Raw genomic sequence first — 26,510 nt, 5'->3', positions numbered from 1 at the left:
AAAGAAAGAAAGATGTTAATGGACCAAGTAAAATAGTTTTGGCAAACTGATACAATGATTTATATGGAAACTCAGCCGGGGGATTCGAGGAAGTCACTCAACAATGATAACAAAAGTGGAATTATTACAGTTAGGATAAATGTTTGTTTGTTTTCTGATGTTTTCTTTTTATGTTTGTGGATATGTTTGTTACAAATTTGGAAAACTAATTAAAAAATAAAATAAAATAAAAAATAAAATATATTTTCTTTTTTAAAAAACTTTTATGGTCACCAAAACACATATCATACATTTAATATTGACTTCCCTTCCACCCCTTCCATGGTTTGTTTTGGTCACCCTTTTTTTGCAGCACATTCTAATCAATCTGTGTGTTTTTCTTTTTCAATCTTATCTCAGTTAACTATATACTGCTGAATTTCTTCTAAACCTGCCAACGTCTTTGTTTACAATAATTTTCCAGATATTCTACAAATATTCCTTAAATACACTTTCTTCCTGATTCTATCACTTAGTTTAGCCATTTCTGCATTTTCCATCCATTTCATCTGCCATTCCTGCAGTGTAGCATCGTCTGGGAGGCCAAAGTTCCCCACCCCAGACACAAAAGATATTAAGAAGGGGCCTTGCTAGTTCAGGCCAATGGCCCATCTAGTCTAGCATCCTATTCTGACAGTGGCTGAACAGATGTTTGCAGAAAGCCTGTAAACTGGACATGAGCACAACAGCAGTCTGCCCACCTGCGATCTGCAGGTATTCAGAAGAAGAAGAGTTTGGATTTGATATTTTGCTTTATCACTACCCGAAGGAGTCTCAAAGCGGCTAACATTCTCCTTTCCCTTCCTCCCCCACAACAAACACTCTGTGAGGTGAGTGGGGCTAAGAGACTTCAGAGAAGTGTGACTGGCCCAAGGTCACCCAGCAGCTGCATGTGGAGGAGCGGAGACGCAAACCCGGTTCCCCAGATTACGAGTCTACCGCTCTTAACCACTACACCACACTGGCTCCTCTGGCAATTAATCTACTTACCTTGGAGTCAGGAGCAAAGGAGTAAGACACAGCGCATGTCCCAGAAGCTCTGGGCTGAGATCATCGTTCCCCACCATGGAGATCAGGTCTCTCTTGGTCTCTGCGAGCACAGCTCCCTGCAGCTCGTGAGAAGAAGCCGGGCTCCGAAAGCTCAGCTTGCTACAGAGATGCACACAAGCTTCTAGGTATAACTTCAGAAGCACGTTGTTGGCCCCTTCTTTCAGCATCTGACCTAGTTTCTCCTAATTCAACAGAAGGGAAACATATTTCACATTGGGAACGGGTGGCGCTGTGGTCTAAACCACTGAGCCTCTTGGGCTTGCTGATCGGAAGGTTGGCGGTTCAAATCCCTGTGATAGAGTGATCTCCCGTTGCTTTGTCCTAGCTTCTGCCAAGCTAGCCGTTCGAAACCCGCCAGTGCAAATAGATAAATAGGTACCACTGTGGCGGGATGGTAAACAGCGTTTCTGTGTGCTCTGGTTTCCATCACGGTGTCCTGTTGCGCCAGAATCGGTTTAGTCATGCTGGCCATATGACCCAGAAAAGTTGTCTGTGGACAAAGGCTAGCTCCCTCGGCCTGAAGTGAGATGAGCGCCGCAACCCCATAGTCACATTTCACTGGACTTAACTGTCCAGGGGTCCTTTACATTTACCTAATAAGGTTTATAACCTAGGACATGATGGGGAGAAACCTGTGCCCTTCCAGATGTTGCTGAACTACAACTCCCATCAGCCCCAGTGGCCAGCATTTGAGGCGATGTGAATTGTAGCATGGCAAACTCTGGAGGACCACAGGTTAGCCCCCTAATACAGAGAACCAACCTACATGCCTCTGCAGCCCAAAAATTAAGAAACAAATTTGTTCAACAACAGCTCAGTTGGTCAAGCATGAGAACTGTAAAAAAAACAAAAAAGTTATCTGTAAATTTAATAAATAGTACTACTAATAGTACATTAAGCCTTTAACGGCTCAGGATCGCAATACCTAAAGGACCACCTCTCTCCATATAAACCATCGCAGACTCTGCTTTCATTACCTGAGTCCCTTCTTCGTGTACATCCTCTACATGAGGTCCAGAGGGTGGTAACACAAAAACGGGGCCTTTTCTGCAGTGGCTCCCAGTTTGTGGAATGCTCTCCCCAGGGAAGTCCGCCTGGCACCTTCACTATATATTTTTAAGCACCAGGCAAAAACTTCAACCACGCCTTTGGCTGATTAATATCCTACATCCATTAAATGTGTCTGTGGGAAGGGGGGGTGTTATTGTTTCGCTGTTTGGTTTTACTTATTTACTTGTTTTTATCCTGTATTTTAGGGATGCGGGTGGCGCTGTGGGTTAAACCACAGAGCCTAGGACTTGCCGATCAGAAGGTCGGCGGTTTGAATCCCTGCGACGGGGTGAGCTCCGGTTGCTTGGTCCCTGCTCCTGCCAACCTAGCAGTTTGAAAGCACATCAAAGTGCAAGTAGATAAATAGGTACTGCTCCGGTGGGAAGGTAAACGGCATTTCCGTGCACTGCTCTTGCTCGCCAGAAGCAGCTTAGTCATGCTGGCCGCATGACCCAGAAGCTGTATGCCGGCTCCCTCGGCCAATAAAATGAGATGAGTGCCACAACCCCAGAGTCGGCCACGACTGGACCTAATGGTCAGGGGTCCCTTTACCTTTATCCTGTATTGTATTCGGTGAACTGCCCTGAGATCTTGTGATGAAGGGCAGTATATACCGTAAAGCCAATAAATAAAAAACAAGCCAAGGCTCACCAGTAAGACTATTTGCAACTCCTTGCTAGAATTCAGACAGTTTTCCTCCTCCTTTTCAGTCACCCAGGTCAAAATGGCTACTTGCACATCGACGTTCCCCCTTTGCAGGAGCAAGCAAACTTCGCCAATTCTCTCAGGAGCTCCTGATCTCGCGGCCTCGTGACAAAGGAAGCAGGCCGCATGCTGGCAGAATGTGGCAGAACCGATCTGGGAGAGAACCAAGAACAGCAGGGTTTGGGTATATTCAGACAGCCCTGTTTGGTGTAGCAGTTAGGATGTTGGACTAGGATTGCAGGGATCCAGGTTCAAATCACCACTCAGACACAAAGCTCCCTGCACCGGCCCTAGGTCTACCTCACAGGGATGTTGTGAAATTGAGGGTAAGAATGCCATGCACATTGCCCCAAAGCTCCTTGGAAGGACGGTGAAATTATGAAGAAATAATTCTGTAAAAAAATAACAGCAGGAGGCACGGATAGAGGATCAAAACTGTGTAGGCGTCAGCATTCAAACAAATAGGACAGGAAACAACAGGGCAACCCTAAATTTCTTACGGATTGTTTTGGTCTTATTTGCCACCATCTGCTGCAATGAAGCATCTCAGCGGGGGCCTTCAAAATCAATTTCACCCGTATTCCTCCCATAGGGAATGCCAGTCCAGCATCAATAAGCATGTCCCTGCAAAAGCATGCTTGCAAAAGATCCCATTACTGTATTTAATATAAGGGGAAATGTGTGTGCATCTGATGGAGCGAATGCAGGCGGGAGGCTCTGCTCAGCGCTCCCTTTAAATAGCCGCGTGGAGCGTGTGTGCGGCTCTTGGGGGCTTTTCCATGAGGAGGGAGAAGGGCTGCCCTCCTCGGGGAAAAGCCCCCAAGAGCGCACACACACTCCACGTGCTCTTTAAAGGGAGCGCAGCTCTTGGGGGAGCCTTAGCCACGGGCAGCCTCTCTTGGGAAAGGGGAGCCTTCAACCCACTGCCCGGGAGAGGCTGCGCGCAGCTATCCCATAATAGCTGCGCAGCGATCCCGCTTGCTGTCCTAGCTTATGGGATTCAGAATTTTTTTTTCTTGTTTTCCTCTTCCAAAAACTAGGTGCGTCTTATGGTCTGGTGTGTCTTATAGAGCGAAAAATACGGTAAATATCTCCCTCTAAAATCCACACAATGCACCATTATGCATCCTTTATGTTCACCATTATGCTCTTTTTCCTGCTCTTTTGGATGTGGTCGTGTGTTGTACCACACACCCCAGGGCAGCCATTTTATGTTAGGTCCCATGGCAGCCATTTTGTGACCAATGCCCGCAGCCCATCCCCGCGCCCCACTAGAGGAACAAAAAACCCTCCAAAATGTGACCACAATGACCCCCAAAAGTTGTCAACCACCATCTTATATCCTGCCAAATTTTATGGAGTGTTTCCAGCTGGACTCCTGGCTTCCACCCGTTGCTATTTGTCAGTTCTGCCAGCCTTGGCAGATGTAAAATATACTTGCACCTAGTAACAAATGCAGACAACTGCTGGAGATGTGGGAGTAAAAATGCGAACTTAGTACATATGATGATTAACTGCCCGATGATAAGATCATTTTGGTGCAAGGTGAAGATATATATAGCAAGAATAATAAAATTAAATTGTTATTTAGGGGATTTGAATTGAATTCTAAATTATATACCGGAAACGTGGGAGATTGCAAGGGGTCAAAAAAAATGGATGTACCATGCCATGTACCAGGCGGACAGTGGTGGGAAGTAGGGGGAGGAGAGGTGGGGAAATATTGTTAAAAAGGTGTAGTCATAGGTATATCAGTACTCAAATCTGAATTGTTAAATTGTGTTATTAGTGCTATTGTGGTTTTTGTTGTTTGTATTGAAAAAATGATTAAATATTTTTTTTAAAATATATATATACCTGAACCTGAGATGCACCAGGCTTCATTAATGGCTCAGAGTTGGCCAGTTCGCTGCTCACCACCTCTCGAACTCGCTGCTCAAAATCTCGAAAACAGCTTCCAATCAGGAGGGAAACAGCTTGGAGGTAGGCCGTACGAACGAAGGGACATGGCTGTGTGGGGGTGAGCAACCAGAGACAGTCTTCCAACTGGCCAGCGATGGAGAACAGCACGTCGGGGGGAAGACTGAAAGGACGTTAAGGCCACCATATTAGTGTTAAGCGCAGGCATTTAATTCACTGAAATTGTAAATGCTTGCATGCGTTGTGATGTGTTTAGGTTGGACTGGCTGGTTACAGAAATCTCAGAGTTCCCTAGTAGTTCTTGCGTGACTGGCTAACGTTGATCATAGGTATCTAGCGAAGGAGACTCCATTATTTATCTATTTTACTTTGGCGAAGTAATAATCATAAATAAACAAGAATGAAAATGTGCACCCCACCACCGAGACCATTCCATTCTAACTATCCAACCTCCCAGAATTTAAACCCAGCTACAGACAGAAGGCGTTCGAATGAAACAAAAATGCACGTATACACCATACATTTAAAGCACATGACTACCACCAACCCAAATAATCCTGGGAACTGTAGTTTGTTAAGGGTGCCAGGAACTGTAGCTCTGAGAGCAGTAAACCACACTTCCCATGATTCCTTGGGGCAAGTGCAGCCCTTCAAAAGGTCTGGTTATGTACGCAGAATTAGACTGCTATTCCACAGACGCTTACCCAGGAGGAAGCTTCCCTTGAACCCGGCGTGACTTACCTCTGAAAAGAGGTAAGTATTCGTTAAGTTAAATTAATTGGAAATAGCTTGCAAGTATTAGACCGGCTTAGGATTTTATATAAGTTAAGTGATGAATTCATATGTTTAATTTTGAATTGGAAAAATAGAATGATGTTAAGTGATTAAGTTAAGTGTACAAGAACTCAGAATTGGAAAACCGTTAAAAGGATATGCAGTGGTGTCTCGCAAGACGAAATTAATCCGTTCCGCGAGTCTCTTCATCTTGCGGTTTTTTCGTCTTGCGAAGCAAGCCCATTGACAGCTTAGCGGCTATTAACGGCTTAGCGGCTTTAAGAAAAAGGAAACAAACTCGCAAGAACTCGCAAGACGTTTCGTTTTGCGAAGCAAGCCCATAGGGAAATTCGTCTTGCGGAACGACTCAAAAAACGGAAAACTCTTTCGTCTTGCGAGGCATTCGTCTTGCGAGGTACCACTGTGCATTGAAATCCAACCAAGGGGAAGCGGGGAAGTCACTTAACAATGTTAATAAGTGTAATTTTAATAAGGTCATGATTTTTGTTTGTTTGTTTGTTTGTCTGTTTATAATTTTGTGAAAATCAATAAAAAAAATTGAAAAAGAAAAGAAAAGAGGTATTAGGGGTGGCACTACCAGAGAGCCGCTCTTACCAGTTTGCATTCAGGGCCTGAGCCAGCACGGCCTGGATTTGCAGCAGTCTGCCATGCAGGGCGTTGTGGCAAAGCATATCCCCCAGCAGCGGCAAACCCGAGGCCAGTCGGAAGAGGACACCTCCATATTCCGTCGCAGGAACTAACGGGACCAAGGCCTTGGCTGCCATCACCCTCACGGCATGTATGGGGTTTCCGGAAAGCCGGACGAGGGGCTCCAGGAAGCAGGCGTTGGTATCACTGCAGAACAAGGAACGGATGAAAGACAGTGTTTTTAGAATATGGTTCCCAGTGCCCTTAACAAATTAGTTCCCAGGATTCTTCAGGGCAAGCCATGTGCTTTAAATGCACAGGACCATACATTTAAAGCACATTTCTTATTACCTCCAACACAAAAGAATATTGGGAAGTATAGTTTGCCCCTCGCAGAGGTGCAATTCTCAGCACCCTTAACAAACTACACCTCCCAGGATTTTTGGGGAGGAAGTCACGTGCTTTATACCTCTAATGTACAGGCCATAAATTGAAAGCACATTTCCTACCCCCCCAAAAGAATTCTGGGAATTATAGTTTACCCCTCACAGCTACAATTCCCAGCACTGTTAACAAACTACAGGTCTCAGGCTTCTTGCTCCTGAAGTGTATGTACAGTGGTGCCCCGCAAGACGAATGCCTCGCAAGACGGAAAACTCGCTAGACGAAAGAGTTTTCCGTTTTGGAGGTGCTTCGCAAAACGAATTTCCTATGGGCTTGCTTCGCAAGAAGAAAATGTCTTGCGAGTTCCTGCGGGTTTTTTTCCCTCCCCCCCCCCTCTTTCTAAGCCGCTAAGCCACTTCTCCGCTTCTCTGCTAAGCCGATAAGCCGCTAAAAGCCGCTAAAAGCCGCTAAACCGCTAATAGCGCTAATCCGCTAAGCCGTCAATGGGCTTGCTTCGCAAGACAAAAAAACTGCTAGACGAAGAGACTCGCGGAATGATTCTTTTCGTCTCGTGAGGCACCGCTGTATCTAGCTTTCAGTGTGCGTGTCCTCCCAAGCCTTTCGGACCAAAATGCATCTATCACTCTCATTATGGCCAAGTACTTTGCTGCAGCAAGCAAAACTCACCAGGTCTAGAGTTTGTGACGTGACCCTTACTTTTCAAGTGTTCATGCCAAACTTATTTCACTCTAGGCTACTTACACTTCTGGATAACGTATTATTTTGTTTCTTTAACCCTGGTCACCAGTCATAACAATAAATATTTGATCTGATACCACAGAATTGAAGAGATGGAAGGGACCACGATGGTCATTGAATCCAAACCTCTGCAATGCAGGAATATTATTATTTTTTGCCTAACTTGGGGCTTGACCCACAGCCCTGAGCTGAGCTCCATCCATGTGCCTTGGTGCTCAAGCAAAAATACCTGCCCAAAACCCGACAGCGACTGTCTGATGACCTTTGTTCAGGGCTGGATTTAGGTTTGATGAGGCCCTAAGCTACTGAAGGTAATGGGGCCCTTTAAATGCCCAGCTGTCCTTTGTCATCAACAAATTATCGCTGTTTTTTGTGTGGAATATATGCTATATGGTAATTTATGGACCTAATCGGTATCTAAAGCCATTTGCACATGCAGAATGTAGGCACCCTATATATAGAAATGAGCAAACCAGTGATATTTTAGGGAGCAGGCTAGCAGGCGGGGCCCATTACTAACATCATAGGAGCCTACACAACACAAAACAAAACACTATTGCTGTACTGTATGTAGGTTTCGTTTTATTTATTTTTTTCTTATATTTTGGTAATGTACAGCCAGTTCCCCCCCCCTTTACATTTTTTGGGGGGCCCCCAAGAGAGGGGGGCCTTAAGCTATAGCTTGTTTAGCTTATACATAAATCCAGCACTGCATTTGGTGCCTCCCTCCCACCATGGGCGAGATTCTGCCTGAGTTGCCTACCTATTCCATGTATCTGCGCCACCAGGCTGGAGTTTTGCCAGAAAGGTGAGGATGGCGTAGAGGGACGGGCAGAGTCGAAACCTCCCTCTCTGTGGCCCTGTGGACTCCTCTGCAGCCACGGCTAACTCCTTGAGCAGAATGCTCCGCAGCTGAGGGTAGCGGGTGAAAAGGGCCTCAGGGCTCACCCCATCCTGATCGCAGCCATCGTCCCAACTCCGCGTCCGACCGAGCAGACGGACAGTCAGGGCACCTAGGGGGAAAATAACAGCAGGATGAAAAGAACACAGAGCCATGTTATATCCAGTGATGGCACCAGGAACCTTGTCTTTTATCTGTACCTAAATAGATATATGGGACGTGGGTGGCGCTGTGGGTTAAATCACAGAACCTAGGACTTGCCGATCAGAAGGTCGGCGGTTCAAATCCCCGCGACGGGGTGAGCTCCCATTGCTCAGTCCCTGCTCCTGCCAACCTAGCAGTTTGAAAGCACATCAAAGTGCAAGTAGATAAATAGGTACCGCTCCAGAGGGAAGGTAAACGCCGTTTCCGTGCGCTGCTCTGGTTCGTCAGAAGCGGCGTAGTCATGCTGGCCACATGACCCGGAAGCTGTACGCTGGCTCCCTCGGTCAATAAATGGTATGAAAATGGTATATAGATGGTATATTACACCAGTAAAACTTGCAAAAATGTACAAAACATGCAACAAGTGTTGGAAATGTAAAGAAAAAGAAGGGACATTTTACCATATGTGGTGGGAATGTAAAAAGGTGAAAAGCTTTTGGGAAATGATGTATAATGAACTGAAAAAGATGTTGAAATATACATTTGTTAAGAAACCAGAGGCTTTTCTACTAGGAATAGTAGGAAATGAACTAAACAGAAAAGACTGTAAACTTTTCCAATACGCAGTGACAGCGGCGAGAATATTACTAGCCCCAAAATGGAAAGAGGAAGATTTACCGACGGTCAAAGAATGGAAAATGAAACTGATGGATTTTTCAGAATTGGACAAATTAACAGGGAAGATTCGATATTTACGGGACCATAAGTTCATTGAAGACTGGGGGAAATTTGCAGGTTATCTGAAAAGCATATGTGATGAACAGACAACACTTGTGGGTTTTCAGGATGCTCTGTGAAAGTTTGAGGACTATTGTAAAAAAGGGAATAGAATTGGAAGGGGTATGTCAAAAGGCAATATTAAAATTAGGAAATGCGTACATGTAAAAAATTAAAATGGAAGATTGGCAGAGAAACTGAGGGAAGTTCAAAAGAAGAATGTGTGAAAATCTTGATGTGGTTTTATAAATTTGTATTTGAAAATGAATAAAAATATTATTTAAAAAAGGAAGTAAGAAGATAGGTGGGATTGGAAGAATCAGGACAGGTAACATGTAAAACGACTAAAAAAAATATTGGATGCAAATATGTACATTGATACAGCAGATTTTAAAGGTTAATGTTCAGCTGAAGCCAGAACTCTTTTTTTGGGGTGGGGGCAGACAACTGGAAAAGGATTGTGGAAGATTACTTCAATATATGATTACAGAGGTGAGATGCACAAAGATGGAAAGACAGACCTGTACCCACTATAGAGGCTAATAAAACTATTGGGCTTGGCTGAGGTGGCAAAGTGAACATGTTTAATCGGAGGCAAATCATTACGGATTATTTGTTAAGGCTTGGAAAGTTCTTACCGACTTTTTGTGTGAAGGAGAAAACGAACTTGTAATATGCGGATTTGGAGATAGAAAACAATAATGGTTTATAGAAGATGGAAGGGTTAGATCTTAAGGAATGAATATCACAGGACAGGGAGCTAGAAGTCCTTTTATTTCCTTCTCCTTTATCCTCCTTTAGTTTTCTTTCTTTTCCTTTTCTCTCACTTCCTTTAGATTTCTCCCCTCCTTGCCTTGTCTTCTGACTTTGTTTCTTTTTGGACTAAGTAGCTGTTTTATCTCAGTTTATTATAAAAAAATAATAATTTCTAACGGGTATGTATTTTTGCATATTGTTGAATAAGTACAATAATAATAATTTTTATTTTTTTTAAAGGCAGGTCAGTGAGGCAGTGCCCCATTTGACCTGATCAAAAAGCCTGCAGCCTGTTTGCCTATCCTATCTTTGGCTATGAGTATGTGCAGAAGAAATGTGGTCCTGACGTATTTAATTTATTTTTAAAATTGCATTTACACTCCCTTTTTCCTTCAAGGAGCTCGGGGTGGTGTACGTGGTTCCCCACTCACCCCTCCGTATTTAATTCAAACAACAAACCTGCGAGGTAGAACAGGTTGGGAGGCAATGGGCTGGCTGAAGGTCATCACCCAGCGAGCTTCACAGCTGAATGGGGATGTGGGCCTTGGGAGGCTGACAGCGCAGCCACTAATGATGATGATGATGATGATGATGATGATGATGATGATGATAATAATAATAATAATAATAATAATAATAATAATAAATTTTATTTATATCCCGCCCTCCCCAGCCGAAGCCGGGCTCAGGGCGGCTAACAACAATAAAATAGTACAACATTCTAAAATCATTTCATTATAAAATTAATTCAACTCAAACTGATGGCAACCATTAGGCTAAAGTTCTGTGAAGATTGCCAAAGGAGGGAGTCAGGCTGCGCCCTGACCAAAGGCCTGGTGGAACAGCTCTGTCTTGCAGGCCCTGCGGAAAGATGTCAAGTCCCACAGGGCCCTAGTCTCTTGTGACAGAGCGTTGCACCAGATTGGAGCCACAGCCGAAAAAGCCCTGGCTCTGGTTGAGGCCAGCCTAACGTCTCTGTGGCCTGGGATCTTCAGGATGTTTTTGTTTGAAGACCGTAAGTTCCTCTGTGGGACATACCAGGAGAGGCGGTCCCGTAGGTACAAGGGTCCTATGGAGCTCTCACCCCTGGGGTAATGGGAAGGGAAATGCCTACCAAAGAGCTGGATGGCTGCGTTTCTCATGGCCCAGCTGGGGGAGCGGAGCGCCTCGAGAAATAACACCACCATGGGCGTAACGTACTGGTTCAGGGCTGTGCCAAGACCGGAGCCACGGACCAGGGTCTGCAGCACGTGGAGAGCCAAAACCTATGCAGGAAAAAGGAAGAGAGATTGTTTTGCAGCTTAACATCCAGGGAAGCTGCAGTGGTGCCATGTTAGGAGTGCTGCTCTGTTCCACCACACCAGCAGCTAATAACACCCTTCCTAAGTGAATCGGGCCCAGGACCCCTTCTAGGACTACAAAAGAAACACAACATTTTAAAAATTATTTTTCTGGGTGGGGGGCATTCTGCTCCCTCACCTTAAAAACAAATCTGGCACGAGTTTTATTATGCGCTCAGCATCTATGCGTATAATCTCCTGCGCTTCATTTTGTTTTTTAATGTTCCAAGACCGAAAGCAATGTCAATTAGGGTATGAATATATATACAGACGGGACGCGGGTGGCGCTGCGGGTTAAACCACAGAGCCTAGGACTTGCCGATCATAAGGTCAGTGGTTCGAATCCCCGCAACGGGGTGAGCTACCATTGCTCGGTCCCTGCTCCTGCCAACTTAGCAGTTCAAAAGCATGTCAAAGGGCAAGTAGATAAATAGGTGCAGCGGGAAGGTAAACGACATTTCCATGCGCTGCTCTGGTTCGCCAGAAGCGGCTTAGTCATGCTGGCCACATGACCTGGAAGCTGTATGCCGGCTCCCTCGGCCAATCAAACGAGATGAGCGCCGCAACCCCAGAGTCGGTCACAACTGGACCTAATGGTCAGGAGTCCCTTTACCTTTTATATATAAAGACACAAATTACTTTCCTCCCATCCGTGAACAGCACCTCAGGACTCAGGATTATTTAAAACACAATATATTTTACAAATCTTCTGTTCAACATAGTACACTGGTACCTCGGTTGTCAAATGCTTCAGAAGCCGAAAGTTTCAGTTTTCGAACGCCAGAAACCCGGAAGTGAATGCTTCTGTTTTCGAACACACCTTGGAAGTTCAAGCGGCTTCCGAGGTGCGTTTCTCCATTTTCTCAATGGATTTTGCCGACTGCCCACTGTGCCTCAGTTGTCAAACGTTTCGGAAGTTGAACGGTCTTCCGGAACAGATTACATTCGACAACCAAGGTACCACTGTTTTCAATCTACTAATTTTTCTTTTAGGGTGTTCTTTGTGACCTATAAATCAAAACGAATTACTCCACTACTGGGATCCACATTTCAATTTTTCTTACTTCATCTAACCCCTCTTTGACTGATGCTGTAAAAAGGCCAAACCATTTTCTGTTTACTTGGAACTGACCCTTCCAGGTTCCTGGCTAGTGATGAAATCAATGATCAGATTCTGCCCTGCCAAAAACTTGCCCACCTTTCTTTGACCTTCCATTACTTGTTCTCTATTACCTGAGGCAAGTCCACCGTCTGGTCCCAATCTTCGGGGAGAGGCTCGCCGGCTAAAGACAGCAGTCTCTGAACGCAGTTCGCCAGGAGAGGACGCGTCTTGGAGGGGTCTTCCCCGACCACAATGCACAGGAAGAGCATGGGGAAGCCGGCTGCCCTGCGGGTGATGGAGCAGTTCCTGGGGCTGCTTAACAAAGCCAAACCCTGGAAAGAAAAGGAAGCCCCCCAGCTCAGTTGACAAGTGGTTAAATGACCCCCAAAACGAGCCCAGATGCACCTGACATTGTCAGGGAAGCCCAGAGGACCTGAGCACCACAGCACTGTCCTTTCCTGTGATTCCCAGCAAACTGGTACTCAGCAGAACTGTTGCTTCTGAATGTGGAGGTAGTTCAGGGATAGAATGTCCATTAAACTTTAATTAGTTTAATGTTAAGCAAACGTCCAGTGCGCTTCCAACGCCATAAGTCTTATCTCAGCAGAGAATTTCGTGCAGCGGCTGAAGAAGGCAGGAGAGTCAGTACCTTTCAGTGAAGAAGCCTGGAGCAAGCACTTTGGAACTCAGGGAAAGACTTTATTCACAAAAGAAAAAACCCTGGCGATAAAGCACACATGCTTTTATCTCCGGCATAAAGAAAATTTTACTCTAAACTTAACTCATATCAGCAAACACGCCCATGGCCACAAACTGAGTCTGCGAGTCAGGTCAAGGGGGGGAGAAGAAAAGAGAAACAGGGGTGAACTGACTCTTTATACAAACTAACTCACAATCCTGGATGCTTAATGACTTCCAGCTGCTCAGTGATTAGAGCGACTTGTTACCTCTTAACCCTTTAGTACCAACATAGAATCACAGAACTGAGGGACCCCAAAGGTCCTCTAGTCCAACCCCTAGCAATGGAGGTCACGTAAGGCTAAGTATCCATGACAGATGGTCATCCAACCTCTACTTAGAAGACTCCAAGGAAGGAGAGACCACCACCTCCTGAGGGAGACCATTCCACTGTCGGAACTATTCTTATTGTAATTCTGTGTCCAGGGCAGCTGTTTATCAGCTCCACCTGGTATGCAGGCTGAGACCCTACCTGCCCACAGAATGTTTTGCCAGACTGCTGCATGCTCTAGTTATCTCCCACTTGGACTACTGCAATGCGCTCTACGTGAGGCTTGTCAGAAATTCAGCTCCACCGAGCTGATACGGCTCATCTTGGCTTGAGCCCAGCAGAGTATAACTCCAACGTCCGCAACAAAAGGATGAGGCAGGTATGGCTACATTGCGAAAAGCTTTATTTCTAAGCTATGCAGAGAGCATGCAACTAGACATCTTGTCTCTGTGAGAAGCAGAGAGCAACCACAACAAAAAACGACAGAACAAAAGAAACAGGAAACCAGTGAACGTCACATCCCGTCTCCCTTTCCCGTGGGAACCCAACAGCAACTGAACTGTGGAATGAAAACATAGTCTTGTGACTTGCAGCTGCTGCTCAGTGAGGGAAACAGAAACCAACAGGGCTACCTTTGAAGGTGACTCGGAAACTGCAATTAATCCAGAATGTGGCAGCTAGACTGGTGACTGGGAGTGGCCGCCGAGATCATATAACCCCGGTCCTGAGAGATCTTCATTGGCTCCCAGTACGTTTGCGAGCACAATTCAAAGTGATGGTGCTGACCTTTCAAGTCCTAAATGGCCTCGGTCCTGTATACCTGAAGGAGCATCTCCACCCCCATCATTCAGCCTGGACACTGAGGTCCAGCACCAAGGGCCTTCTGGCAGTTCTCTCACTGCGAGAAGTGAGGTTACCCCTCAATGCAAGAAGCCAAGTTATAGGGAACCTGGCAGAGGGCCTTCTCGGTGGTGGCTCCCTCCCTGTGGTATGCCCTCCCATCAGATGTCAAGGAAATAAACAACTGACTTTTAGAAGATATCTGAAGGCAGCCCTGTTTAGGGAAATTTTTAATGTTTGATGTTTTCTTGTGTTTTTAATATTCTGTTGGGAGCCACCACCGAGAAGGCCCTCTGCCAGTCAGTGCATACAATACTGCACAAGGTGGACCAGTGGTCTGACTGACTCAGTATAAAGCAGCTTCCTATGTTTTAACCTAGATGGGATGTTTAACCGCTAAGGTACCTGCTTCAGCGCTTTCCTTGGTATATCTTGGAGCTCTGGGTCTGGGTGGCGTAGCAAAGCGGCACAGAATTTCGTGAATCCCAGGCTGCAGCCTTCCACTGCTCCCTAGAGAGAATAAAACAAACGAGTCAGCTCCCTTACTGGTCAGTAGAAGGTTGCCAAAGGACAACCTTAAAAATCCAGGCAATACCTATAAAGAAACTTGAGACATGTGGAAAGCGAGAGGATAAAAAGATGGGAGGCAGAGGAGACAAAATAAGGCCACATCTACATCATATATTAAAGCAATATGATACCACTTTAAACAGTCACGGCTTCCTCTAAAAAATCCTGGGAGTTGTGGTTGTTAAGGGTGCTGAGAGTTGTTAAGACGCTCCTATTCAGAGGGATGTGGGTGGCGCTGTGGGTTAAACCACAGAGCCTAGGACTTGCCAATCAGAAGGTCGGCGGTTCGAATCCCCGCGACGGGGTGAGCTCCCTTTGCTCGGTCCCTGCTCCTGCCAACCTAGCAGTTCAAAAGCACGGCCAAGTGCAAGTAGATAAATAGGTACCGCTCTGGCAGGAAGGTAAACAGGGTTTCCGTGCGCTGCTCTGGTCCGCCAGAAGCGGCTTAGTCATGCTGGCCACATGACCCAGAAGCTGTACATCGGCTCCCTCGGCCAGTAAAGCGAGATGAGCGCCACAACCCCAGAGTCGGCCACGACTGGACCTAATGGTCAGGGGTCCCTTTACCTTTATTCCCCTATCAGAACTATACTTCCCAGAGTGGTTTAACAATACATCCTTCTTCACAGGGAACTCTGGGAATTGCGACTCTCTTGGGGATCTCCTAACAACTCTCAGTACCCTTAACAAACTACATCTCCCAGGAACATCAGGGTGGTGTACAGCAATGACAACTGATTTTTTTTTTTTTTGGTGCAAGGATCTAACAGGCCTCCTGAAATGCCAGCTGCCTCCAGCAGAAGCCAGAGCTGACATGAACAGCAGTTCTTAGCGACCACCATTTTGGTTTTCCCCCCAATGCCCCAAACCAGCCTTGTTAATTAAGGGTCACAGTATACATCATACATTTAACGCAACTGGTTTCCTGCAAAGACTTGTGGGAAATGTGTCGCTCGCCCCTCGCAGAGCTACAGTCTCTCCCCCCCCAAACCCTTAACAAAGTTCCAAGAATTCTTTGGGGGAAGCCATTTGTATTAATAAAGGATATGACCAGGGAGGATATTGAGGGGCACAATGGCAGCCACCACAAAAAGCATGGCAGCCCCTATTCTTGGCAGTATCCACCTCTCCACAGACCCCCCAAAAACCCCAGAACACCGAATTGAGGCATTCTGAGGTGAAACAAACTGGCAGCCAACAGCAACTGGTGCTGTGTGCTCTGCTGCTGCTATAAGACACTTGTAAACGTACAAAACACAAATCTAAGCAAGGCTTTGAAGAGCCTGTTTTGACTTCAGCTGTACCAGCAGGAAGACAGCCTTACCCAATGGCGGCACGTCAACAAGATTTCCTGGAACACCTCGGCAGCCATCTTTACAACCCGGAGCGGCAGGAGACAGCCTCCCGGGGGCGCCAGGGGCAGAATCTTCTCTGCCAGGCCTCCCAAAAGCAGCCCGATTTCCTTGGTAGTTAAAAAAAATAGAATTTGTGAGATTGGGAGGGGAGAAGTCTGACGAATAAGGTAGCCCTCTCTTCTCTTGTTTTGGGGATGCGTCCAATGCATCTAATTCCGCAGAGACCATGATACTTTCACAATTTGGGAGGCGGTGTTAAGCTTTATTGTCCTATATGGTCCTTTTCAGCTGGTCCCCTGCTTTGTCCTACTTTTTTCAGCCCCCTGATCAGCCTCCCTAATACTCCTCCTCCTCCCCATTTTTAATTTGTATACCATCTCTCTATCTTACAATTCTCAAGGCGGTTTATAAGCTGAAGAAAAAAAAATGTACATATTATAACAATCTAATGCAATACCAAAATGTGATAATAAAACATAACTTTAAAATAGGTAACATATCAAAAAAGTAACATTCAACAATCATTAGAATAGTATTAAATAGTATTCTAGGCAAGAAGCCTAGAATAAAATTTAAATTGTTGACAGATGCGAAAGAAAGAGGAGGCTTCGTCCTGCCGGACTTGAAATTATATTACGAAGCATCTTGCCTCTGTTGGTTAAAGGAGTGAGTGAAATTAGAAAATACGGAATTGTTGGACTTGGAAGGATTTGGGAAATCTAATGGTTTAGTCCCCTGAGAAACAGAACATTTCCAGCTGTCCAGCCAGCTCAGTCTACTGAGGCTGGAGGTGCCCACCATCAACTATGAATTTAACCCAACTCCCCACCCCCAGCCCCTGCCATGTTTAAAAACCTGAAACACTCTCAAAAGTGCTCACTTTCACTGAGACCCAGCAATAGGTCAGGATCAGACTGTGCTCCTCCGAAAGTAGAACTGAATCGTCCTCATTAGGCAGCCCAGGATCCTTCCCCATATGGATAAGGAAACTGATTGCATTCCCCATGTCTGCAAATGAAGGAGCTGCAGCTGCAATAAAACCAAGAAGGGGTTAGGAAGTTGTGTTAAGAATACGGAGAAACAGCAGCCAAGTTATAAGTTTAAAACACAGTAGAAACCCGTCCTATTTATTTATTTATTTATTTATTTATTTATTTATTTATTTATTTATTTATTTGTGACAAACGAATAATCCTAAATAAATAAGAATAAAATGTGCACCCCACCACTGAGACCATTCCATTGTAACTATCCAACCTCCCAAAATTTCTTTTTTTCTTTTTGTTAAATCATTTTATTAATTTTCCAATAAAAAAAATCCAATTAACATATCAAATCATAATCCAATAAATTTTTTTTAAAAAAAACTAAAATAAAAAGGTCAAATTATCTTCCAAATTGTAATTATTAATTTTTGGGACTTCCCATGGTCTGGACCTTGAAAGCATATCTCCAAATCTCAATCCTGCCTCTCGTTATTTCCATATTTCCACATCTCGATTTTAACACTCTAAACTTCTTCAGCCTCCCAAAATTTCAACACCTCTTGTGATGGTTTGACCCCCTTTCCGTTTTAACAGTACAAATTCCACAAACCCCTTCCATATCTCCTCAGAATCATTTCTCCTGCATATTCCCCGTCTTACCTTAATGGCACATGTTAATTTATCATTAGCAGCTATATCCCACCCCTCTTTACACCATTCTTCCATTTGATATTCTGCTTGCCCCTTCCACTTCCTGGCTGTAATAATAATTCGTGCAGCTGTCAATAAATTTGTGAGCAAGTCCTTTTAAAAATTTAACACCTCCATTGGTGCAGGAGAGCTGAACTGGATAAGGGCCATGTTTCCGGGTGTGTGTGTGAAGGGGGTTTAACTGAGCTGCTTATCTCATCAAATCAACTCCCCTGGCAAGGCTCTTTTTAGCCATGGTTATGCCACCATCTAGTAATGTCTTTTAAATTGATTCATCCATTATCTTTGTATCTCGCCTCTCCCTAAAGAGTTCCGACTGGGAACACACGGTTCTCCTTCTTTTTTATTTAGGTCCTAGTCTGACACTCTAACCCAGGGGTTGGCAACGTGCAGCCCATGGGCTGGATGCGGCCCACGAAGACCCTTTTACCAGCCCATGACCCGCTCCTGAACTGAGCCGCCCGCTTGGTGAGTCCCTGGCACGCTGCGCTAAACTGGCGCAGCACAGCGCGGGGACTTGCTGAGCGGTGCTGGAAATTGCGTCTGCACATGCGCAGATACTGGAAATCGCTTCCGCGCATGCCCAGACACTGAAAATCACTTCTGCGCAGGTGCGATTTCCGGCGTCTGCGCATGCTCATAAGCGATTTCCGGCGGCACGGACATGCGCAGATACAATTTCCGGTGGCGCACTGTGCCAGTCTGGAACACGGACGATCTCCGTGGGAGTGATCCGGCCCATGGCCGGTAAACCTTGCCAACCCTTGCTCTAACCACTACACCACACTGGCACCAAGGAAGGAAGGGAACAGGTGATTTAAAAAGGGGTGGGCCATCCAGATGGAGGGAGAGCATAAAGATCTCTGCACACTGTTTTGAAGACCTGCGTAGAAAGGCTTACAGTCAAATGGGCTGGCGGTTGTTTCACATCTTTCTGGTCTCACCTTGCTGGTCTAAGCTCGAGGGCCGCTTGCTCTGCAACACTCCCAAAAGCAAATTGCTGATGTCTCTCACGGTGTTCACCAAACTGCTAAGGAAAAGCAGCCAGCTCTCCGCCTGCTCTGGCTTCAACATTGAGGTTGCCACCTCTGGGACCTCCAGCAGACATTGCCTCAGAGCAGAAATCACCCCTGCTGGGACAAAGCATGCTGGTTAAGGTGACGTCCGCACATACATTTGAAGCAGTATGATACTACTTTCAACAGTCATGGCTTCTTCCCCCCAGGGAATCCTGGGAAGAGTGGCTTAACAGATCTGCCTCCTTCCCCAGGGGACTCTGGGAACTGTAGTTCTGTGAGGGGAGGAGGGGTCTCCAAAGAACTCTCAGCATTCTGAACAAGCCACAATTCCCAGGATCCTTTGCAAGAAGCCATGACTGGTGAACGTGGTACAACACTGCTTTGAATGTCTAGTGCAAATGGGGTCTAAGAGTCCCCCCACAACCCTCAGCTAATATTCCATGCCCCTCATGGGGTCTGTTCTCCATAGGGGTCTTTCCCCTTAAGTTTCTAATTTTGTACACAAAAGTTTTCCCACAGTATTTTCACATCAGCTCTGTGAGGTAGGAGTAGCCTATGAGAGATCACTAGCCCAAGGTTATTCAGTGATCTTTGTGGCCCGGCGAGGAAATTTTTATTTCTGGTAGTAACAGTAACGCATAAAAAGCATTGAAAATAATGTTTTTTTCAAATTTTAAAATCAAGCCAAATATTAGGACAATTTCTCATTCCAACATTGCCAGAAACAATGGGTTGCATCCAACACGAGCCTGACTCAAAGTAGACTCATTGAAATGAATGTGGATAACTTAGGTCCATTTTTTACTCTGAGTAAAATTTACATGGCTGCAACCAAGTATGTTTCAGCCACCCAATGCCTGGGTGAAAAGGATGAGGAGATTTCATCCCTCCCATATCCAAGAATCTCCTGATGAGTCTGCTGATTCTCCAGAGAGGAGGAGCAGTGTTCTGCTTTCTATTTATTCAGCTCCAGCACCACATCAAAGAGTCAAGTCAGTGTGTCAGAGAGAGAGAGAGAGACTGAGTGTTAGAGATCATGTGTAGAGATAAGGTTGCTGCTAAAAGCAGCTGCAGACACTCAGTGCAGCATTCATTGATGCTTAGACCTATTTAGCTCTGTATATAGTTTTCTATCATAGTTGTACTTATAGAATAAAAGAAGATATTCTACAGAGCTGCTCTCCGAGTCGTTTATACGCTGCTAGACTCTGCTATACTCTGCTGTGCAACAACTGTCCTAAAGTGGAAGTGAATCCGGTGCTCACAGCTCTAAGCTGTGAGTCCACAGCACTTTGACCTGTGCAGAAGGTGGTCTCTGGAAGTGCTACCCAGCTCGCCTAGCCCAGTCAGGGCTGAAGCGCATGAGTCCAGTTGGTGCACTGGCTCAAGGGCAATGCTGACAAAGGAATGTTTTAAGAAATCCCTTCTAAAGGATAATAATGAGAGGGATCAAGCGCAGCTCGCTGGTGAGATCATTCCATAAACAGGGAACCACCACAGAGAAGGCCCTGTTGCAACCCATCCCTCCCTCTCTCTCTCAGTTCCCAAGCAATTCTGCCCTGTTTCAAGCAAACCTCCAACCCCTAAGGCGCTGACCATGTATCGGTGTGGTGTGGGCTGCCAGTAACAAGTCGTGGCCAGCCCTGGCGAAATGTGTCCGCAGCTCGCCAAGGAGATGCTTGAGGAAGGCCTGGTAGAGACATGTCCCAGGCGGATCTTCCTTTGCCCCCGGCAACATTCGTTTCAACGCAAGACTGTCTGTTCTGGTGGAGGAAAAACAGTGAAGGTGGTTAGAAGAGGGAAAGGAGCAGCTGTTCCTTCAAAAACTAAAGTACAGTGGTACCTCAGGTTACATACGCTTCAGGTTACATACGCTTCAGGTTGTAGACTCCACTAACCCAGAAATATTACCTCAGGTTAAGAACTTTGCTTCAGGATAAGAACAGAAATTGTGCTCTGGCGGCGCGGCGGCAGCAGGAGGCCCCATTAGCTAAAGTGGTGCTTCAGGTTAAGAACAGTTTCAGGTTAAGTACAGACCTCCGGAACGAAGTAAGTACTTAACCAGAGGTACCACTGTACAGTTGTACCTTGGTTTTCAACCGCCTTGGGAGCCGAACGTTTTGGCTCCTGAACGATCAAAAACCGGAAGTGATTGTTCCGTTTTTTTAATGTTCTTTTGGAAGTCGAATGTCCGGCAGGGCTTCCGATTGGCTGCAGGATCTTCCTACAGCCAATCGGAAGCTGTGCCTTGGTTCCCTAATGTTTTGGAAGTCGAACAGACTTCCGGAATGGATTCCGTTTGACTTCCAAGGTATGTCTGTATTCTGGACAAGGAGAGGCTGAGTAACAAACAAAAGTATAACTCCAAACCGGGATGGGGCAGCCATAGACTGGGAAACAAACTTCCAGGCCTCTCTGGCCTTCACTAGGGCTGGGCGGTATCTGGTTTTGAACACTGCATGCTAAACATCGTGATATACCATTATATCACAATGTCTGAAATAGGGATGGAGCTATGAAGCGATGCACTGGCTGTCTCAATGGCTTTTCCTGCATTGTGATTTTTGCCAGCGCCTGCTCTCGTGATTCACTGCCCCCCTGCATGAGGCAGAGGAGAGCAGAGTCGGCAGAGTTAACAGAAGAGAAGAAGAGAGTTTGGATTTGATACCCCGCTTTATCACTACCCGAAGGAGTCTCAAAGCAGCTAACAATCTCCTTTTCCTTCCTCCCCCACAACAAACACTCTGTGAGGTAAGTGAGGCTGAGAGACTTCAAGAAGTGTGACTGGCCCAAGGTCACCCAGCAGCTGCATGTGGAGGAGCGGAGACGTGAACCCGGTTCCCCAGATTATGTGACTACCGCTCTTAACCACTACACCACACTGGTTCTCAGGAATCAGCTAGCTCCATGGTTTCCCCCACATTCTGATTTTTGCATAGCGTGCGCACGCACACACATATCACGATTCAAGATATATTGCCAGGTCAAAAACTACGAAACCGGTATCACGATATGGATTTCAGTTTGGGAAGATATTATTGGGACGATAGATTTCAGTTTGGGACAATATTATGTCACCCAGTCCTAGTCCAACACACCATCCTGAGCCAAACTCCTTCATAGCTCTTCCAAACTTCCAACCCCAAACAGGGTTAAATTCTCTAAAAGGCTCAAATGATTGTTAAAAAAAAAGGAAAAAGGTTCAGAGAACAAATATTCTACTTCTGGAGGATGGTTTTCATCAGCACCGCTCCTGCTTCTGCCTCTGGGACTCTGGGGCTGCACATGGCTTCCTGTGCCCGTTCGAAGAGAGCCACAGCAATGGATTCTGGGAAAGCAGGTGGGAAGTAGCGGACAAGCAGCTCGGATGCCAGATCACGGATCTGCCATGGAAGAGGGGAGAGAGAGTCAAACGAGGACAATGGGCAATGTTCAGAACAGAAGAAGAAGAAGAGTTTGGATTTGATATCCCGCTTTATCACTACCCTAAGGAGTCTCAAAGCGGCTAACATTCTCCTTTCCCTTCCTCCCCCACAACAAACACTCTGTGAGGTGAGTGAGACTGAGAGACTTCAAAGAAGTGTGACTGGCCCAAGGTCACCCAGCAGCTGCATGTGGAGGAGTGGGGAAGCGAACCCGGTTCACCAGATTACGAGACTACCGCTCTTAACCACTACACCACACTGCCTTGGCCTATGCGCAAAGAAAGATGCTAGGTCCAAAATTCCTACTGTGCTGAAGGAAAATCACCAGACTCTGAAGCTGAGCGTATACTATTTTTTTTTAGGATGGGGGGCACATCTGGATTTTTGAGCAAGTGCCATGGACCACCCCCTCTGGCCACTTATCAGTAAAGTCAGATCCAATCTGAGCCTAGAAAAGCACATAGAGTTGGAAGAGGAAGCAGGACAGAGCGTCACTTTCCCAACTTCCACCTTCAGCTCTATGTGTTTTTCGCGTGAGAGAAGGTACTGCTCTCATTGCCTCGTGATCAAGGGGTCAGTGAGCAGGTATCGGTGTTTGGGGCAAGATCTTGGTGGTGCCAGTGTGCCTCCAACTGCTACTCTGGTGACACCCCCCACCCCCACTTGCCATTCATAGACAAACATGCCCAAGAGTCATGGGAGGATAGGTGGACGACGCACCTCGTTCGTACTGTCCTGCAAGCAGCTCAGCAGTGCCAATGTATTGCTTCTCAAGAAAAAGTCCCAGCAGCCCTTGCTTCTTGCCCAGCTCAGTAGCGCAGCCATATTGCCTGTAGAGTAGTACAGTACGGGGTGGGGGGTGGGGGTAGAAAGCAAGGAGAAACCTCAAGGACTATAACAGGAAAAAAGTACTGTATTTTTCGCTCTATAAGACACACCAGACCACAAGACGCACCTAGTTTTTGGAGGAGGAAAACAAGAAAAAAAATAGTCTGAATCTCAGAAGCCAGAACAGCAACAGGGATCGCTGCGCAGTGAAAGCAGCAATGCTTCTTGCTGTTCTGGTTTCTGGGATGGCTGTGCAGCCTGCATTCGCTCCATAAGATGCACACACATTTCCCCTTCCCTTTTAGGAGGGAAAAAGTGAGTCTTATAGAGCAAAAAATACGGTATTTTCCCCAAGTGCATGCTCTAAAGAACTGGTGCAAGACTAGACTGTTTGGGATTGCTTTCTTGGGGTTCAGAAGCATTACTGACTCTGGTTAATGGAGGTAAAATGCAGCCATCATGATAACTGATAGCCTTCTCCTCCACAAATTATCATAGAATCATAGTTGGAAAGGGACCACAAGGGTCATCTAGTCCAGCCCCCTGCAACGCAGGAATCTTTTGCCGAATGTGAGGCTCCAACCCACAATCGTCACATTTGGAGTCTCATGTTCTACCGACTGAGCTATCCCAGGAATTTGCCCAATTCTTTTTTTCAAGGCATCCAAGTTTGCGGCTACCACAGCCTCCTTTGGGAGGGATTGCTACAGTTTTAACTGTACCGCATGAGGAAGAACTTTTCTTTATCTGCATGGAATAATTTTTATGAAATAAAATTAGATAACCGGGCTAAAGAAACTTTTAAGAAACTAAGTTTTCCAGAAAGGGGGCAGAGGAGTGGGAGCAAATGCTTGAAATGGCTCCGTTTGGTTTCCGGCTCGCTTGGAGCTCTCCGTGGTCCTGAAACTTCCGCCAGACATTAGAGCCCTGTCCCATGGAATGCCAGGACAGGGCAGGGCAGGTAAAGGTAAAGGGACCCCTGACCATTAGGTCCAGTCATGACCAACTCTGGGGTTGCAGCACTCATCTCGCTTTACTGGCCGAGGGAGCCGGCGTACAGCTTCCGGGTCATGTGGCCAGCATAACTAAGCCGCTTCTGGCGAACCAGAGCAGCGCACGGAAACACCATTTACCTTCCTGCCAGAGCAGTACCTATTTATCTGCTTGCCCTCTGACGTGCTTTTGAACTGCTAGGTTGGCAGGAGCTGGGACCGAGCAACGAGAGCTCACCCCGTCACGGGGATTCGAACTGCCGACCTTCTGATCGGCAAGCCCTAGGCTCTGTGGTTTAACCCACAGTGCCACCCGTGCCCCTCACAGGGCAGGTAGGAGAGCATAAAATAGAGAGGAAGAACCTGAGGTCCTCCAAATGCTGTCGGACTCCAGCTCACATCATCCCAGACCATTTGGCCCCACTGGTTGGGTCTGATAGGAACTGGAGTCCAAGAAACGTCCACAAGCCCATAGGCACCCCATCAACATACGAGGAGGCTGCCCCTTCTTTCTCTCCGGGCTCCAGGTGTCCGTGCAGGTCTCCATGATGGCCGCCAGGAGAAGAAGGGCGGTTTTCCTCCTCTGGAAGTTGGAGCCCGACGTCAGGGAGGAGATGCACAGCTGCAGCAGCCACTCAACGAAATCTACGGTGGGAAATAGATTTTTAATGAGGCGGTGTCAGGATGCTGTCAGCAGCTCCCGGCTGGTTGCAGGGAAAGTATAAAGACAAGGAAAAGTTTCTTACAGTCCTTTTTTATTTCATACTTTACAGAGAGAGGCTACAGAACCCAGCCTCTTGGATAATGGCATTGTCCTGAGTGAATCTCCACCCCCGTCTCTCCCACTTCCTCATTCATCTCCTCTACGGGTGCTGCTATGAGCCCTCTCTCTTTGAGCTCTTTGCTCTCCTACTTTTAAGGCTCGCCGGGTTCTGGGAGATGAAGAGTCTGGAATGCTTTCTAATGACAAGGTGTCAGCTGGGTGTTGTTCCAGCTCGCCCATGATTTCCCAACTTTTCCGCTCATCTGCCTCTGAGCTGTGACCTCACACAAACCCGTGTTGTCAATCTATACTGCCTTCCTCTTCCTCCCCCCCGGGGGGTCAGGATGGGGAGGTGGCCTCCACCATTCCTCCTATGCCCAGTCCCTGACAGGCAGGGACGCAGGAGGGCTCGGAAGTCATCTGGAAATGGAAGCCAAGGAGAAAAGCACCACATCAAAAACATTGGTGTCCCTTCTCTGGCAGAGGGCAGCCTAAGAAAAGAGGATGGAAATCCAATTTCTAATTGGAAATTTAAAAATTGGAAATCAGAAGAAGTACAGTGGTACCTCGGGTTACATACGCTTCAGGTTACATACACTTCAGGTTACACATTCCGCTAACCCAGAAATAGTGCTTCAGGTTAAGAACTTTGCTTCAGGTTGAGAACAGAAATCGTTCTCCGGCGCGGCGGCAGCAGGAGGCCCCATTAGCTAAAGTGGTGCTTCAGGTTAACAACAGTTTCAGGTTAAGAACGGACCTCTGGAATGAATTAAGTACTTAACCCGAGGTACCACTGTACCAACATTGAAAGATTGGCAAAATAAAACTTTTGAAATGATTGAATTAGCAAAAATGACGGCAACAATTAGAATGCAATCTAATCAAAATCCCAAACAGGAATGGAAACGTGTAGAAGAATACATGACCAAAAGATGCTCCAACAAGAATTTATTGATATGTATAGACTGATTTCACTAAGCTAAGCTAAGCTAAGCAGATATATAAGATTGAATGTTTAATTATTAAGATATAAAATTACAATCTCAATAATAAAGTTACAAAATAATAACAAGGAAGTTACGCATGGGTGGAGGGAAGACACAGGGCAAGAAATAAGAAATGGATAAATGTGGGTACATAATGAAATGTGAAAATGCGAATTTATGAATATAATGTATATGTATCAACATGTAAATATTTCATATATGTATTGCAACATTAATAATAAGTAAATTAAGTGCAAAAAAAGAAAAGAAAAGAGGGTGGCAATTATTTTACAGACAAGTCCTCACTTACATGGGGGTTACGTTCCAGCCCCTCCCTCCACATGAGCGAAATGAGCTTCAAGTGAGGAGCACCCTCTAAACGCCTGCTTTTTGTAGAAAAAATTGGGGTTTGCTTTTGCAGCCCAACTCCCCAAGAGACACTTGCGTCCCCTAAGTCCATGATCAGTCAGAGAAGAATGGATAGAAGCAGGAACCAGTAGAAGGCAAGCACGGAAGATCTTTATTTTCCTGTTTCAACAGAGTTCTCCCCCACTTTGCAAGGAGGTGAGGATTCAGAACAAAGGCGTTCCAAGAACTTTATAAAACTTTAGAACAGGCATAGGCAAACTTGGTCCTCCAGATGTTTTGGGCTACAACTCCCATCATCCCTAGCTAAC

At 46.1% G+C, this 26,510-nt stretch overlaps 1 protein-coding gene across 2 annotated transcripts in view; it reads right to left on the bottom strand.

Annotated features, from left to right (window-relative positions):
• LOC309330844 (tRNA (32-2'-O)-methyltransferase regulator THADA-like) overlaps window positions 1-26,510 on the bottom strand; it is a 59,635-nt gene that overhangs the window by 7,467 nt on the left and 25,658 nt on the right. For both annotated transcript variants that reach the window (XM_081842729.1, XM_081842730.1), the window contains exons 13-27: window positions 24,577-24,729; window positions 22,985-23,094; window positions 22,062-22,222; window positions 20,436-20,602; window positions 18,765-18,950; window positions 17,004-17,152; window positions 16,093-16,230; window positions 14,604-14,708; window positions 12,481-12,681; window positions 11,022-11,172; window positions 8,093-8,342; window positions 6,154-6,393; window positions 4,702-4,927; window positions 2,791-2,997; window positions 1,030-1,271 (exon numbers count right to left, since the gene is read on the bottom strand). In XM_081842729.1, the coding sequence (XP_081698855.1) occupies window positions 1,030-1,271; window positions 2,791-2,997; window positions 4,702-4,927; window positions 6,154-6,393; window positions 8,093-8,342; window positions 11,022-11,172; window positions 12,481-12,681; window positions 14,604-14,708; window positions 16,093-16,230; window positions 17,004-17,152; window positions 18,765-18,950; window positions 20,436-20,602; window positions 22,062-22,222; window positions 22,985-23,094; window positions 24,577-24,729 (2,686 nt within the window). The remainder of the gene's footprint in view (window positions 1-1,029; window positions 1,272-2,790; window positions 2,998-4,701; window positions 4,928-6,153; window positions 6,394-8,092; window positions 8,343-11,021; window positions 11,173-12,480; window positions 12,682-14,603; window positions 14,709-16,092; window positions 16,231-17,003; window positions 17,153-18,764; window positions 18,951-20,435; window positions 20,603-22,061; window positions 22,223-22,984; window positions 23,095-24,576; window positions 24,730-26,510) is intronic.

The sequence above is a fragment of the Podarcis erhardii genome (assembly GCF_964252035.2).
Source record: "Podarcis erhardii genome assembly, chromosome: 15".
NCBI lineage: Eukaryota > Metazoa > Chordata > Lepidosauria > Squamata > Lacertidae > Podarcis > Podarcis erhardii.
This window is presented reverse-complemented; position numbering and strand designations above follow the sequence as displayed.